This window comes from Primulina tabacum, chromosome 6, assembly GCF_025594145.1.
Source record: "Primulina tabacum isolate GXHZ01 chromosome 6, ASM2559414v2, whole genome shotgun sequence".
Taxonomy (NCBI): Eukaryota; Viridiplantae; Streptophyta; class Magnoliopsida; order Lamiales; family Gesneriaceae; genus Primulina; species Primulina tabacum.
In genome coordinates, this window is record NC_134555.1 from 11,802,868 (window position 1) to 11,816,779 (window position 13,912).

The 13,912-nt window shown below is 36.9% G+C and overlaps 1 protein-coding gene across 1 annotated transcript; it reads left to right on the forward strand.

The window, feature by feature from the left end:
- Positions 1 to 4,715: 4,715 nt before the first annotated feature.
- LOC142550048 (uncharacterized) lies at positions 4,716 to 5,504 on the forward strand. The gene is made up of 3 exons (XM_075659289.1): positions 4,716 to 4,884; positions 4,969 to 5,114; positions 5,352 to 5,504. The coding sequence occupies exons 1-3, from the start codon at positions 4,716 to 4,718 to the stop codon at positions 5,502 to 5,504; spliced, it is 468 nt and encodes a 155-aa protein (XP_075515404.1).
- Positions 5,505 to 13,912: the final 8,408 nt, after the last annotated feature.

Consider the following 13,912-nt stretch of genomic DNA (forward strand, 5'->3'; position numbering starts at 1 on the left):
GAAGAACTTTCTGGGATTATCATCCCAAGAAATCTATCCTAAAGAGATTTAGGATCTCTATGTTAAAAGTTTTATCTCTGCTGACGGCCAAATCACTACAACCGTCAACATTCATCTACTGATCATTGAAGAAAACTCTTTCAGCAATCTCTTCCAACTGCAGTCTGATGGATTAGCTAATATCTCTGAAGTCAAAACTTCTGATGTGGAGGAGATGCAGACTCTCTTATCTGCTGATGGACGGAAAATAAAAGTTTTCGATACAAAGAAAGAACTGAAGCCAGAAATTCAGTTGCTGGTCGACATTGTGGCTAAGGGGATACTCGCCAAAGCAGGCTCAGTTGCTGCTCTTACCTTGAAAATATTCCATGTGATGACTGCTATCATGGCTTGAAGGAGACTGAATTTGTCAGTTATCATCTTCACCATTCTCAAGAACATGTTTTAGTCCTCCAAACAGTCCAAGAGATTTGTTGTGCAACTTAGTTATTTGTTGAAAAACAACGGTTTGGTGGGTTAGTCTTGTGTGAAGTCATCCAAGTTCAAAATCTTCAATGCAAGGAATGTTCAGCTACCAAAGCTCAAGCTAGACATATCTCCTGAGCAATTCATCAAAGTGAAGAAGGAGATTGGGACGCAGGAGGCTCTCAAATCAGTCAAGAAAATCAAGTAAATAGCTCAGAAAAAGACAATCAAAAGGAAACTGATTGTCAGTGAGACTGATTCAGAGAAAACTCCTTCCCCAAAAATCATTAAGAAGCCTAGGACTCTCAAAACCAAACTAGCAGATGCTTTGGAAACCATCCTAGCTGGAAGATTGACACTGACTGGAGCTGACAGCCTATCAGCGCTACACCTTTGAGGGCAATTCCAGTAAGTCTTCAACTGAGATTCAGTTACCATCCACAACTGCTCAATATGAGAAGATTATCACCGAATCTGGTGATAAGCAAAAACTAGCAGGAGTCAAAGCATCATTGATCTCCATCGCTACTCCAACTACTGTACCGTTTGCAAGACCAAAAGGGCTGGTGATAAGGGAGAAAGTGGATGCAACTGAATCGAGACTGGGTATCTCTCATGTCCTAACTGATCCAAAAGGGAAGGGCAAGATGATAAAAGAGCCCCGACTGACAAATTCTATTCAGACTCATATCGACCTAATATGCAAAGAGGCCAATGAGTTTTCTGAATCTATGCTCAAAACATATAATGAATGGGTCAGATTTAGGACAAGAGTTTTTGCCAACCAACTGCTGAAGAAAGCCGTTTTGAAAGAATTTTTTGCTTTGGAAGCTGCAATTTTAAAGGTAGTCAAAGCTGCCTCAATTGTTCAATCATTGGAGAGGGGGCATACTTATTTGATCTGGTGCGTGTCAAGAAACTAGCACAATTGATCGCCCAGCTATACAAAAATTATGATCCAACCAATCCAACTGCTTTCAATGACAGAGCAGTTCATAACCAGCTGGACACGGATCTTCGATCACTACAATTGAAGAGTAAAGTTTGGGAAATGGATCAAGAGTTGATTATTCCAACAGATACCCAAAGTCCTCCATCCGAAGAGCTAGCTGAACAATCAGTTCATCACCAAGAGCCATCCAAGGAGCCAGTTGCTGAAACAACTGAGCCAGCAACTGCTCCCTCTTCATAGGATGCTCAACCATCACCTTCAATTCCTCAAATTCCTACTGAAGCTCTTCAACTCTACACTGATGCTGAATTATCACTGGCAAATATCGACGAAGTCATACAATCAGTTGGCACAGATATTCAGCTGGAAGTTCTGACTAGAGAAGCAGTTGAAGAACCAACAGTAATTGAAGAACCAGCCTCAGAGGCTATTTTGCAACAAACTGAAGAACCAGTTCAGTCGCCTGCCACGACTGAACAGACAGTTCAAGCTGAAATTGAAATAGCTCGGTTCCATTCGGCACCAATTGAAGAAATGCTACTGAAGAGCCAACTACTGTATCAGTTGATCCACATACTGAAGAACCGATTACAATATCAACTGATCAACCAACTGAAGAGCCTTCAAGCTCAACTGTTGTTCGAAATCTCTCTCCTCCTCCAGAACTCCAACAGAAAGCAATACCAGAAGATGTTTCAACAATGATTACTGTTGAGACTGAATAAACTGATAGAGCCTTGGTAATCTTTAATCAAGAAGACAAGGAGCAGGGAACCAGAATTCTATGGAGCTATGTCTCCTAGAACACCATCGGCTACTGAATCAATGATCGAAGATATTTAGTCCAACCTTCACCATGTGATTTCATCAATTTTTGACATCAAATAAACCCAACTGCTGCACACCTTGAAGATTGATTCTATTAAATAGAATACTATGAAGAATTTAAAACAGGTAACAAAGGATGTTACTTCATTATTTCTCGAAATAGATCAAATACGGAAAGATCGAGTGACGATTCAAGCACATTTCCACGCTCAAGAAATGTTCTCAAAACGAACGAATTTCCTCCAGAATTTAGTCACAAAGAGAATGGATTTGCTACAAGAACACAGTGCATGCCTTATCAAATTTCACTTCGGAAGTTCGTACTTTATCCAGCAGAGCTGATGAATTTGACAAAAAGTGGGAACAAGAGGAAGATCGGCAGAAATCCAAAAAGAGACCTGGTCAACCAACTGATCAAGGACCAGCCGATAAAAGGGCAAAGAAATAAAGAGTTCCAGATCAGTTAGAAGACAGTCTCTATATTCTTATTCAGTTGAAGAGTTTGGCAGATTTTGGAGAATTTTGTAGTCAATTAGAAGATTCTTTTATTCTTTCATTCCTTGTACGAATCTGTACATTGAAAGAGTTGTCAATAAAAGATTATTTTATCTACAAAGAGTTCAGTTTGATCAGTTCGTACTTTCTAAGTTTTGTCAAACACTTAAAAATGGGAAATTATTGGAAATTTAATTTCGGAGTTTGATAAACTGAGCGTAAAAATATTGAGCAACTGATCAACAAGATTGAAAAGAACTGATCTATATTACGCAAACTATTGGTTGCCTAACTGAAGATTAGTGCGTAGAAATTCAACGGCAACTGATCCTAAGCTAACTGAAATATGTAGTCAACTGGATGATCAGTTGGAAATTGATCAGTTATACTACAATCAGTTGAGAGCAATCAGCTTATCCTATAGGCTTTAACAAAACTGATAAAATAGTTTGACACGTCATCAGTTACAGAATGAAGCTATCAACTGAAAACTGTACAAAAACAGACTGCAACATGTAGTGGAACGTCGTATTTCAGCAATGCAATAGTGTAATACTGTCAGAAGAATGTCTACGTGGCAAACAACGGATATAAAGATTCAAATCGCATTTGTTGTTATCGTTGGAAACAAAGCCTATAAATAGTCGAGGAAAGCAGCTGAGAGATATAATTGTTCAATCAACCGAGTTGTTATTATGTTGAAATATCTTAACATGATTTCTGTGCATATTAAAAAAGATTTCAAAGCTCACGCTTATTGTTCATATCGATAGCTTTCAAGGCTATATTTCGAGCTTGCAAGCACAAACACTTACTGTTGTATTAATCGATCTTGTTGAAGATCAGTTGTGCTAAGTAGTTTCAGTTCAGTCGAGTACTGTAAACTGTATTGAAACTAACAGTTTCAGTTTGGCATTGTTAAGTCCAAAATTTAAGTGGGTCTGTGCAAATCTTTGTATTGATGAAAGTCTTTTAGTGGATATCCTATATTTGAGATATAAGGGGTGACATAGGAGTGATTGAAATCTCCAGACATCCCTGAATATTGTGTCTTCTTATTTCAATTTTATTCTATCTGTCAGCCAGTTTATTTCCGTACTTTCATTAGTTAACTGATTGACATTGACAAACAAGATTATGAGTTCAGTTTATCACTAAACTGACTCATTATTCAAAAAGGTTGTAAAATTGTAAAGTGTTTATTCAACCCCCCCCCCCCTTCCTAAACACATTTTCACCTACCAACCGATCATATCATATTGTTTTTCATTTTATTATTAAAGAGTAGCTAACTCTAATAATATTCTCATACTGCGAGTAAATTCGAGAGAATAGCTTTAGGTAGGAACGGAAAGCGTAGTCCGTGGATTTACAATTTGCATAGAGATATAAAATTGGATACATGTTGATAGTCATAGTCCAACAGGTCGAAAGCTAGGAGATTCCATAGAGAGACATGCAATTCACCTTTGATGAATAATTAAAGAGATTTAATTACTTCATTGTATTGAATTAGTTTGGCATAGCTCGAGAGAGCGTGTTCAATTGGTTATGAAATCATGTTAAAAACGTGGATCATTTTCGAATTGAATTAATTAAATTAACAAGGGGTAGCTGAACCGAGATTCCCAACAAATTCATTTGTCATTGAATCCTTAATTAATCATCATAGCTTATTAATTTTGTCATATAATCCTTGAATCATTTAGTAATTGTTTATTTAGTCGTTCTAGCAGTCAGTAATCACTCAAATCATTGTTGCTAAAGATTTAATAGTTGGAAATAATAATTGTGAAATACAGTCTCTGGAGGAACCATACTCATGCTTGTGTACACTATATTATTACTTGACATCGTACACTTGCGATTATATCGATCTTTAATTTTATTGACTTTTTACCGAGGATTTCACAGTGCAAGTTTTGCTCAATCAGAGTCTAATGTGATTGAAAGTTTGAAAATATTTTGTCGGGCTATGGTGGAGGTGTTTGGTCACTGGTATCTTCGATTTCCCAATGCAGAGGATATTGACAGGGTTCTCCATGTTGGAAAACAATGTGGATTTCCAAGGATGATGAGAAGCCTCGATTATTTGCATTGGAAGTGGAAAAATTGTCCTACAGGTTGGGCTGGACAATATGCAGGTTGTAGCGGAAAACCAACAATCATTTTGGAGGCTGTAGCAGATTACAAGTTGTGGATATGACATGCATATTTTGGTTTCCCAGGTTCAAACAACGACATTAATGTGTTGTCAAAATCTCATCTATTTGTTAATTTGACCAATGGGGTAGCTCTTCCCGCTAAATATGCCATACAAGGAAAAGAATATACCATGGGATACTATCTAGCCGACGGTATTTATCCAAAGTGGGTAACTATAATGCAAACAATACTCAATCCATAAGGTCCAAAGAAGAAATATTTTGTAGCGCGATAAGAAAGTTGTAGAAAAGATGTTGAACGAGCATTTGGTGTACTGCAATCAAAATGGAAATTATCACTGGACCTGCCCGAGTGTGGAGCAAACGAGTCTTGCATGATATCATGGCAACATGCATAATAATGCATAATATGATTATTGAAGATGAAATGTATGAGGATGTGCCAGTCACAGATTATCGCGAAGCACCCACCCCCAGATGTCAAAATAGCACGTGATGAGGATGTCCGATTACAAGAGTTTCTTGCACGACATCGTCAAATAAAAGATAAGTCAGCTTACTATGCACTTCGGGATGCTCTTATTGACCATTTGTGGTAGGAGTATAGTAATTCGGACTATTGGTATTTGTAATGATCAATTTGTGTGTTGTTCTTTAAATCTTATGTGTTGTTTATGTTTATCTTGATTTATATTTTGTGATTATATAGTTAATTTTGTGTGTTGTTTGCAATTTGATGACCAAATAAATGCATTATTTTAAAAAATATAATACATAGTTATTAATATATTATACGATTTATTTCAAGCTTACCGAATTAATTCAGTTGAACAATATAATATGTAATTATTTAATTATATATGTGTGTGTTTGTAAATGGAAAAATAGAGTATTTAGTAATATTTAGATGATATGGGTTGGAGAAGTTTTTTGAAAATATAGATTACCGATATCTATTTTGGATGATAGATGATGAAAAATAGAGGATATGGGTTGGAGATGGTCTTAGAAGGATATTTTTTTTCAAAATTACCGTAAATAGTGGAGCTTTGCGATATTACCTTTAAACTATACCATAGTGGCGGACGCTAAGGCTTTTCACAACGTCCGCTGCACTAGAGCTATGCACCCGTGTGCCACGTTGCTATTACTACATATGTGGGTTTTCATAAGCCGAAATCATATATTGTACAGGTTATTGAAGGATTAAAAATATATATTTGGAGTATGGAAGTGGATTGTAGAATCGATATAGCAACCATCTCTCTGAAGAAAATCTCACATGATGGCCGAATACAATGTTGGTTTGAGCTGAAAATGTTGGAGCATGTTGAGATCCAATTGATGATGCAAATGATATGGAGGCTCATTGAAACGACCTCAAATTTTTTTTTTCTAATCATAAACTTGAAAATTCTAATTAAATAAAATAGATTAGCATTTCTAACAATCATAATAAATTAACATATGAAATCTCAAGTTCATAAAATAAATCCTAAATCATCAACTAACCAAAATCCTATATCGACCATAACAAAGATCAACTAACAATAAAATAAAGTATAAAAATATCTCTAATAAAATTATTAACATAATCTTTAAATCATTTTTCTATCTAGCCAGTGCGAAAAAATAAAGGCCCTCGGGTGTGTACTGCTGCACTCGATCCACTCAAGCATCAGTGCCTCCCATAATATCATCAAATCTTGCACCATACAAATCTAGTGAGTCTAATGACTCAGCACGTTCTAAACATGGATAGAGAATAATATATATACAATCACAAGCATTTAAAAATCATACTTTTATTTAAAATAGCTTTTGAACATAATTAAACTATTTAAAAATAAGCTTTAAGCATAAATAAATCATTTTAAAAATATCTTTAATCATCATCATAAATCATATATCATAAAATCATTTTAATCATAAAGGTTGCAATCATATATCATTTTGGGTAAAGTTTGATCATTGAAAGTGACTAGCTTTTATCATCTAGTCGACTGATCAGTCTTCAGCTCCACATGACCCATGGGGGTAAGCACTAGGCTCCACCATGGAAATACGATCGTCGAGGTCCCCTGGGGTCTTTTCCCATACACGAGGTCCTCTGGGGCCTTATCCCGTAAACAGGGTCCCTCTGGGGTTTTGACCCATATATGGGCTCCCTCTGGGGCCTTGGCTCTTATGGCATCTTCACAAAAATGTAAGTTCACATTTCCCTAAAAAATGTATCCCCCACATATCATATATCATTTGTCATAGTAAATTCACATCCCTCAAAATATTTATTTTTATTTTAAAATCATAAAATATCATAGCTTTCCAAAAATAACATTTTAAATAGTACAATTTGCACAGCTTTACAATAAATCATAAAATAACATATTATCATCAAAATCAACATTTTAATCATAGAATATCATTTATCATGATTATTATCCATCGGGATGCAGTCAAGCTTTTTCGTATTTTCTCAAGTGTAAAATTACCTTTTTGCCCCTAGACGTAAAAATTCTCTATTTTATTTTTTCTCACTTTTAATGACATGGGCTTACCTCAAATAATTATTTAAGATTAATTTAATTTTTAATAATTTTATTCCGCTTAAATCTAGACGTTTCAATTAATTCTTTAATTAGTTTCGTAAGGCATTTAAATCCTGAATAAATTCAAAACTCAATATTTTCTTCCCAAATTTTAAACATAACATTTTTATTATCTTTTCTACCCTTGTGAGCCATGAACCACACCAGTGGACCCATGGTTCGAATTTTATTCTTTTAAATCTTGTTTTTGACCCTTAGTAGAACACACCGAGCCATCTCCTAATTTACTCGAGCCACCTCGAGCCAAACCCGAGCCAACCCATATAGCACCCTCCTGACCAAGCCCAGCCCAAAGAACCAGACCCTAGCTCGCTCAATCACTCCTAGACAGAAGACCCGAAACTGCACATGGTTTGTTACTCACGCCTATATACTCCTAGCCAACCTAGGAAACTTCTACTCGAGCCACCATCGAGTCAACCTGACCCTAACCATCCCTGGACCATGCCCAGCTCCGACCCAGACCATCCCAAGCCCTCGTACCACCCCTAACTCACGCAATTCCCCATGCGCACAACCAAGACCCACGCGCTGCTACAAACTCACGCTCAAAGAATCCTAGTGACACTAGGACTCTTCCAGTCGAGCCACCACCGAGCCCACCTGACCCTAACCAACCGTGGACCACGCCCAGATCCAACCAAGCCCAGTACAGACCTTAGAACCCCTACAGGAAACCCCCTGAATCAGGAGACAGCAGCCGCGCATGCTTGCTCTCCAAGGTGCACGAGTTTCTTCATCCACGTTTGCTCGAGCTAGCAGCGACCCAAGCCACTCCAACCCCTGCCCCAACCCTGGACCACCTTCCTTAGACCCTAAAGGACCCACTGTGAGCCTCCTTGCCCTAGCATCAAGCCCCCTTGGCTGCTGCCAAACCTAGAGCTCGCACGAGGAGTCCATTCTCCACGGGACTCCTCCAAAGCTGTGACCAAGGAGTCCTAGCATCCTAGCCATGCTAGAACTCTTCCCGACCCAGACTCACGTCCAGCCCAGGCGCTAACCCAAGCCCAAGCCAAGCCGTGAGCCCCCATGCAATCCATCGAGCCACAAAAGTCTTGTGCAACCAATTAAAACCCACGGTTCCCATCCTCTTGTTTCCCACGGTTCCAGCTTGTTTTCTCCATTATTTTATCTTTTTTATTCATATTTCATTCATATTTTATCGTGTATTGGCAGCGTGTCCGTTGGGTTCATAACGTTTTTCATTTAAACGTAAAACCGTCGTGTTTTTGAAAATATACGATCTACCGTAAAAATAATCCAACAATCGTATTTTTCATGCATAAACAATTAAATCAAGCATATTATGATTTGTATGTTGTTTAAAAGAGTTTAGAAAACGTGCCTTTGCGTTTATAACGCTCGAATATACGATTATTGGCGTGGGTGCGACATTGGACGACCGGACGACGAAAAACACAAGCCTTTTCTTTCCTCCTTATTTTTTAAAATTGAAGGTGTGTGTGCGAGGGTGAATTTCGGCTGATTCAAGAATGAATTATGGTGTTTTGAAAGCCTAGGAGTCCTATTTATAAATAAATTAACATGTTAATGGACTTTGATTTTGGACTTGCAAGATTAAGGGCAACTGGGCCTTATTTAAATAATTAAATTTTGCTCAATAACACTTATTTAATTAAAACATAAATTTTTATAAAATTAGTTTCCCAAAAATAATATTTTTGATCTTTTAAAACTCCTTGTTTGTCCCAAAACCGGCCTCTCGGAAAAAATCGAGCTCGACTCATAAAATATTTCGAACTCTAACATTTTTAGGAAAATTAAATCATAATAGGAAGCCTTGCACATATTTAAATAAAAATACATATTTTTATCTTGGTCGTCCCCGGTCTTCTTTCCCCTGTCTATTATTGAATATTCAGGTAAAATCCTTAATTTCATGTAATCATGTCATATAATCATTTAATCATGTAATCATACCTTTAATCATTTAATAAATATCATGCTAGCATTTAAAATTAATTAAATAAAACAATTACGCAATTAAAACAATTTGCATGCATGTGGTTTACGTAGGTTGGTTTTTCGGACGTTATACTCATTCTTCATCTGATGATGACACTACTTGTTAGAACATTTCATGTTCGCAATCTAGCTTGATTTTAATGTTAACAAAACTTGTTATTTTGTTACTAATGAACTTACCTAAGGTGCAGTTAACTGAATGTAACTGAAGTTATCGAAGAATGCAAACTGAAAGAACTAACAAATTAATCGAACTGAACCAGTTCAACTGATGAATGGCAAACCAGTTCAACTGATTGTCCACCTGATAGGTGGTTCAGCAGAAGACCTTCAGAAGCCCGGCCAGCTGATGAAGAGTTCAACTGATAAAGAGCCAAGCTGACCAGTTCAGCTGAATCAATGAAATCAGTTCAGCTGACGAGCCAACTGATTTCACCTCATCGGAACAAGACCAATTCAACTGACCAGTTTAGAACATCAGTTAGGAGCAAACTAGTTTGCAGTTGCCGACAAGCTTAAATAAATAGAATCTAGTTGTGCACAAAGGTACAAAATCAATTTTTCAGTCAAAGGACAATAATGAACATTGCATTAGAGCTTAAAGACAAATCGTTCCAGAGTCAATAAAATAAAAAGCACAATTCAAGGAACGGCCTCAAAATGCAACGGATACAATAATTGAGTCTCACTGTACGAACAAGCTTCGCACCTATAAATAGAAGATAAAGATCATTGAAGACCAATGAACAATAAGAGTGTGTGAAAAAGAAGGGCACACTTAAAGTCTTATCAGCTTACAAGAAGCAACCAGCCCAATTGTGAGGGAACACTTCAACGTGTTATCGGCTTAGTATAGAAGCCATTTTCCCTCAGTGTGTGAGAACACCTTCCCGTTGTATTCATTGTTCAGTTCTAACACACGCACACACAATCACTCACAAATACAGGGAGTTGAGCTTATTGAATAGATGAGTGAGTCTTGCACAAATACCTAAAAGTTGTGTACGTAGTTTTAAACACATAGACGTTAAACAAGTGTTGGCTGGAAGATGCTGCCTCCAGTCTAGGCTAGGAGTTCAATTTAGGAAGAGTTTGTACAAAGAGTTGTATAAATCAAAGTCTTCTAGTGTATCCTACCCGAGGAGGTAGAAGGGGTGACGTAGGAGAAGTTGAAGTCTCCGAACATCCATAAACATTTCTTGTGTGCTTACCTGCTTAACTATCATTTTCAAACTGATTTGATCAGTTCAAGCTATTATCAGTTCTGTTCTCATCATAACTGAACTGATATATATGCTAGAACTGATCTTCTTCAATTCAGTTATTCAGTTCACACAAGTTAAAAGGATTTCAAATATGACAGCTTTCTCAATGAAAGATTACTTCGAGTATTTTTTGCTTGGTTTAATGCAAAACTCGATTTAATTTATCGGTGTTTACATTCTTAGAACACGAGAATATAGTGTTTGAAGCACCTTTGGAGTTGTTAGAACCGATCCACCAATTGGTATCAGAGCTAGCTGTTATAAGAAGGACATTTGAAAACTGTCTAAAATTATTTTACTTTAAAATAATTTTAAAAGCTATTTAAAAGTACTTTATATTATTTTCAAAACTATTTGAAAATATTTATCTAACGATCATTGCGAAGAGTAGAGAGGATTGGTTCTGCAACTAACATTGTAGCTACTTCTCTAGACTCCAAGCTTTGGGGCTTTAATCAGCCTGTAGAGTTCTAAGTCTTACCTGTCGGACGCTCAGCTAAACTGATCGAAAGACTAGGTTTCAGCCGTGAACAAGACCAGTAAAGCTGATCGAACAGACGAAACCCAGCTATGTTGCGATGTTGGATGATTAAAAAGAAGCTTAATCATCAGCAGTATACCGTCGCTTCATTGTCATATCAGATCAAAGTAGATGATCAATGCGGTTCATCATCAGTTGAGTCCAGTTTGGGTCAGCTCGACCAGTTTTGCAGCACAGAGATCATGTCCAAGGACAGTTAGCTGAACTTCTAATAAAGACAAAAAATTGTATATTAATTAAATTTTTTATAATATAAATATATAGTTTTGTTTTATTAAATGTTTAAATATTATATGTGTAAAGGCCCGTATTTCGTATTCATATTTTAGCGAAATTATTAAAATTTTCTAAATAAATAATTATCTTGCCTCATTTATAAAATAAACATGTACCACATTTATAAAATAAACATGTAAATAATTTTAACTTTAAAATAACAGCGGAAGCAAATATTGTTTTCAAACAACAATTTAAAAATAATCCAATGTAAACAACAATTTAAAAATAATCCAACGTATTAAAACTGAGTTTGAATAATAAAAGGTGCATAAACTAAAACATGAGGTCCTCGGGTTTACTACTGCTGCCACAAGATTGCTCACTGGTCTACGCCCTCCGTCTCGACCTCATCAGTACCTACAACAATCAAGTCTAGTGAGTCTAAAGACTCAACATGTATATATCGTGAATAACAAGTAAATATATATCATAAAATCGCATGCAACGTAAAAATATGGTATCGTAAAACGTACAGTGAAAATCGTATCATGAATAATTATAACTACGTGCATATCTGAAAATCATACGTAAAAACTTTGCTCAATAGAGCTCTGCCATATCATATAATAATTTTCTGGTAGAGATAATGCTTCTAAGCAAGTGGCCCATAACATAACGTGAGCGCCTGATCAAACTAAACCACAGTATACTGGGCGATAGAGATCACCACAGCCCTTGGACTGGATATCCGTACCCATACATAATCGTAAACCGGTCGTAAGTCACCGGGTGGAGAGGTCCTCGGTTGCGCCTACCGACTTCCAAACCCATAAGCGTAAGGTGGCCACAAGACATATCGCATATATCTCAAAAATAAACATTTTATATTTTTATGCACGTAATATAATTATAAACTTATTTTTACCGGATGAGTTGGATCGTTCCCAGGCTTGCTGCGACTTAATTCTAATACGTGACACATGCAATAAATCCTAACTTGACAAAAACTTAACAATCGAACTAAAAACAAGACGATTAGAACCAATAACTTGATTTTTAATCATGGTTTCGTACCAACCCAAACCAACATTAAACCGACATTTAACCATGATTAAAAATACCCCTAACCTAGTGAAAAATTTTCATGATGATAGTTGTACACGAAAATTGGTGAATGGAATCCAAAAACATAAAATACTCTTTCGAGAGTCAATTTGGCACATTTCACCGTAAATTCTCGTACGACCTCTAAACTCGACCAAATCACAAACGGCCAAAAACATGACTTTCCTAACTCATTGAGGTACTGTCCAGTCCAAGTCCATGGGCTAAAAGCCAAACAAGAACTCAAACAAGCACCAAAACCAAAGATGAAAGTTGCTGTCAAATTACAGCAGTAGCAGCTTGTGTGTTTGTGGTGTAAACTCTGAAATTTAATGACCATTGGCTTGAACCACCGCCCAAGGACTCTTAACAACATCCTAAGGCATGGCTTGGACCATGGCTAAGGGATAAAATCCAACCACAATCCAAGCAACCGCCTAGATAAAGAACAACATACCAGTCGAGAGCAATAAATTCTGTACTGTGATGTTTTGACTTGTTTTACTGTCTTGGGTCGATCCATTGGCCATTTGATGGACCATGGCTAGATCTAGACATGATGTAGTGTGGTATGAACCATGACTAATGGCTACAACCCGAACACAGACCACACAACACGCCAACACCGAAGCTCACTCTTACATATTTCAGGATTTTCAAAACCGAGGGACACTTGCCATGTAAATGTAAAAATCTGATGAATCCGTGAACCAACCTTGAAAGGATGATTTGGTCACGTCCTAGACATATTAAAGAAGGGTTCTAACCATGGCTACAGTCCCTAGGACAGCCAAGATTCGAACACACTCCTTAACCAATCAATAACAAAAATCGTGACTCATTTCTGTACACAAGGAGAGTTTGCTGTCATTCTTTCGTTTTTTGAGGGTATGGACTGAAAAAAATGAACCAAAAACACCCTAACATACTCTAAATCATGCCTATAAGCAGCCTTGAGTGCCTGAAATTGCACCACTCTCTGTAACACAACACAACAGACCAACCCGTGAGCACCATTTCAAAAGCCGTGAGTGGCACATGCAATTTTCTTGCAAGATTGTTGTAATTTCGAGTTGTTGCTTGAATCATGCATATATATAATGGCTTAAAAATATCTATAGGACTTGATTGAAGAGCAAAGAAACAATATATACATGCCTGGAATTTGTTTTGACAAAAACAAATCAATACGACGAATACGAGCGGCGGAGCGGAGTTGAATTCCTTTCTTGTTTTTTTTTCTGCTGCTGTCACGATTATAAGCTGCTGTGATTCTGATATAT

Coding starts and splice junctions, on each gene's coding strand:
- LOC142550048 (XM_075659289.1), top strand. CDS start 4,716: ATGGTGGAGGTGTTTGGTCACTGGTATCTTCGATTTCCCAATGCAGAG. Junction 4,885..4,968: donor TTGGGCTGGACAATATGCAG/GTTGTAGCGGAA, acceptor TTGGTTTCCCAG/GTTCAAACAACGACATTAAT. Junction 5,115..5,351: donor ACGGTATTTATCCAAAGTGG/GTAACTATAATG, acceptor AGGATGTGCCAG/TCACAGATTATCGCGAAGCA.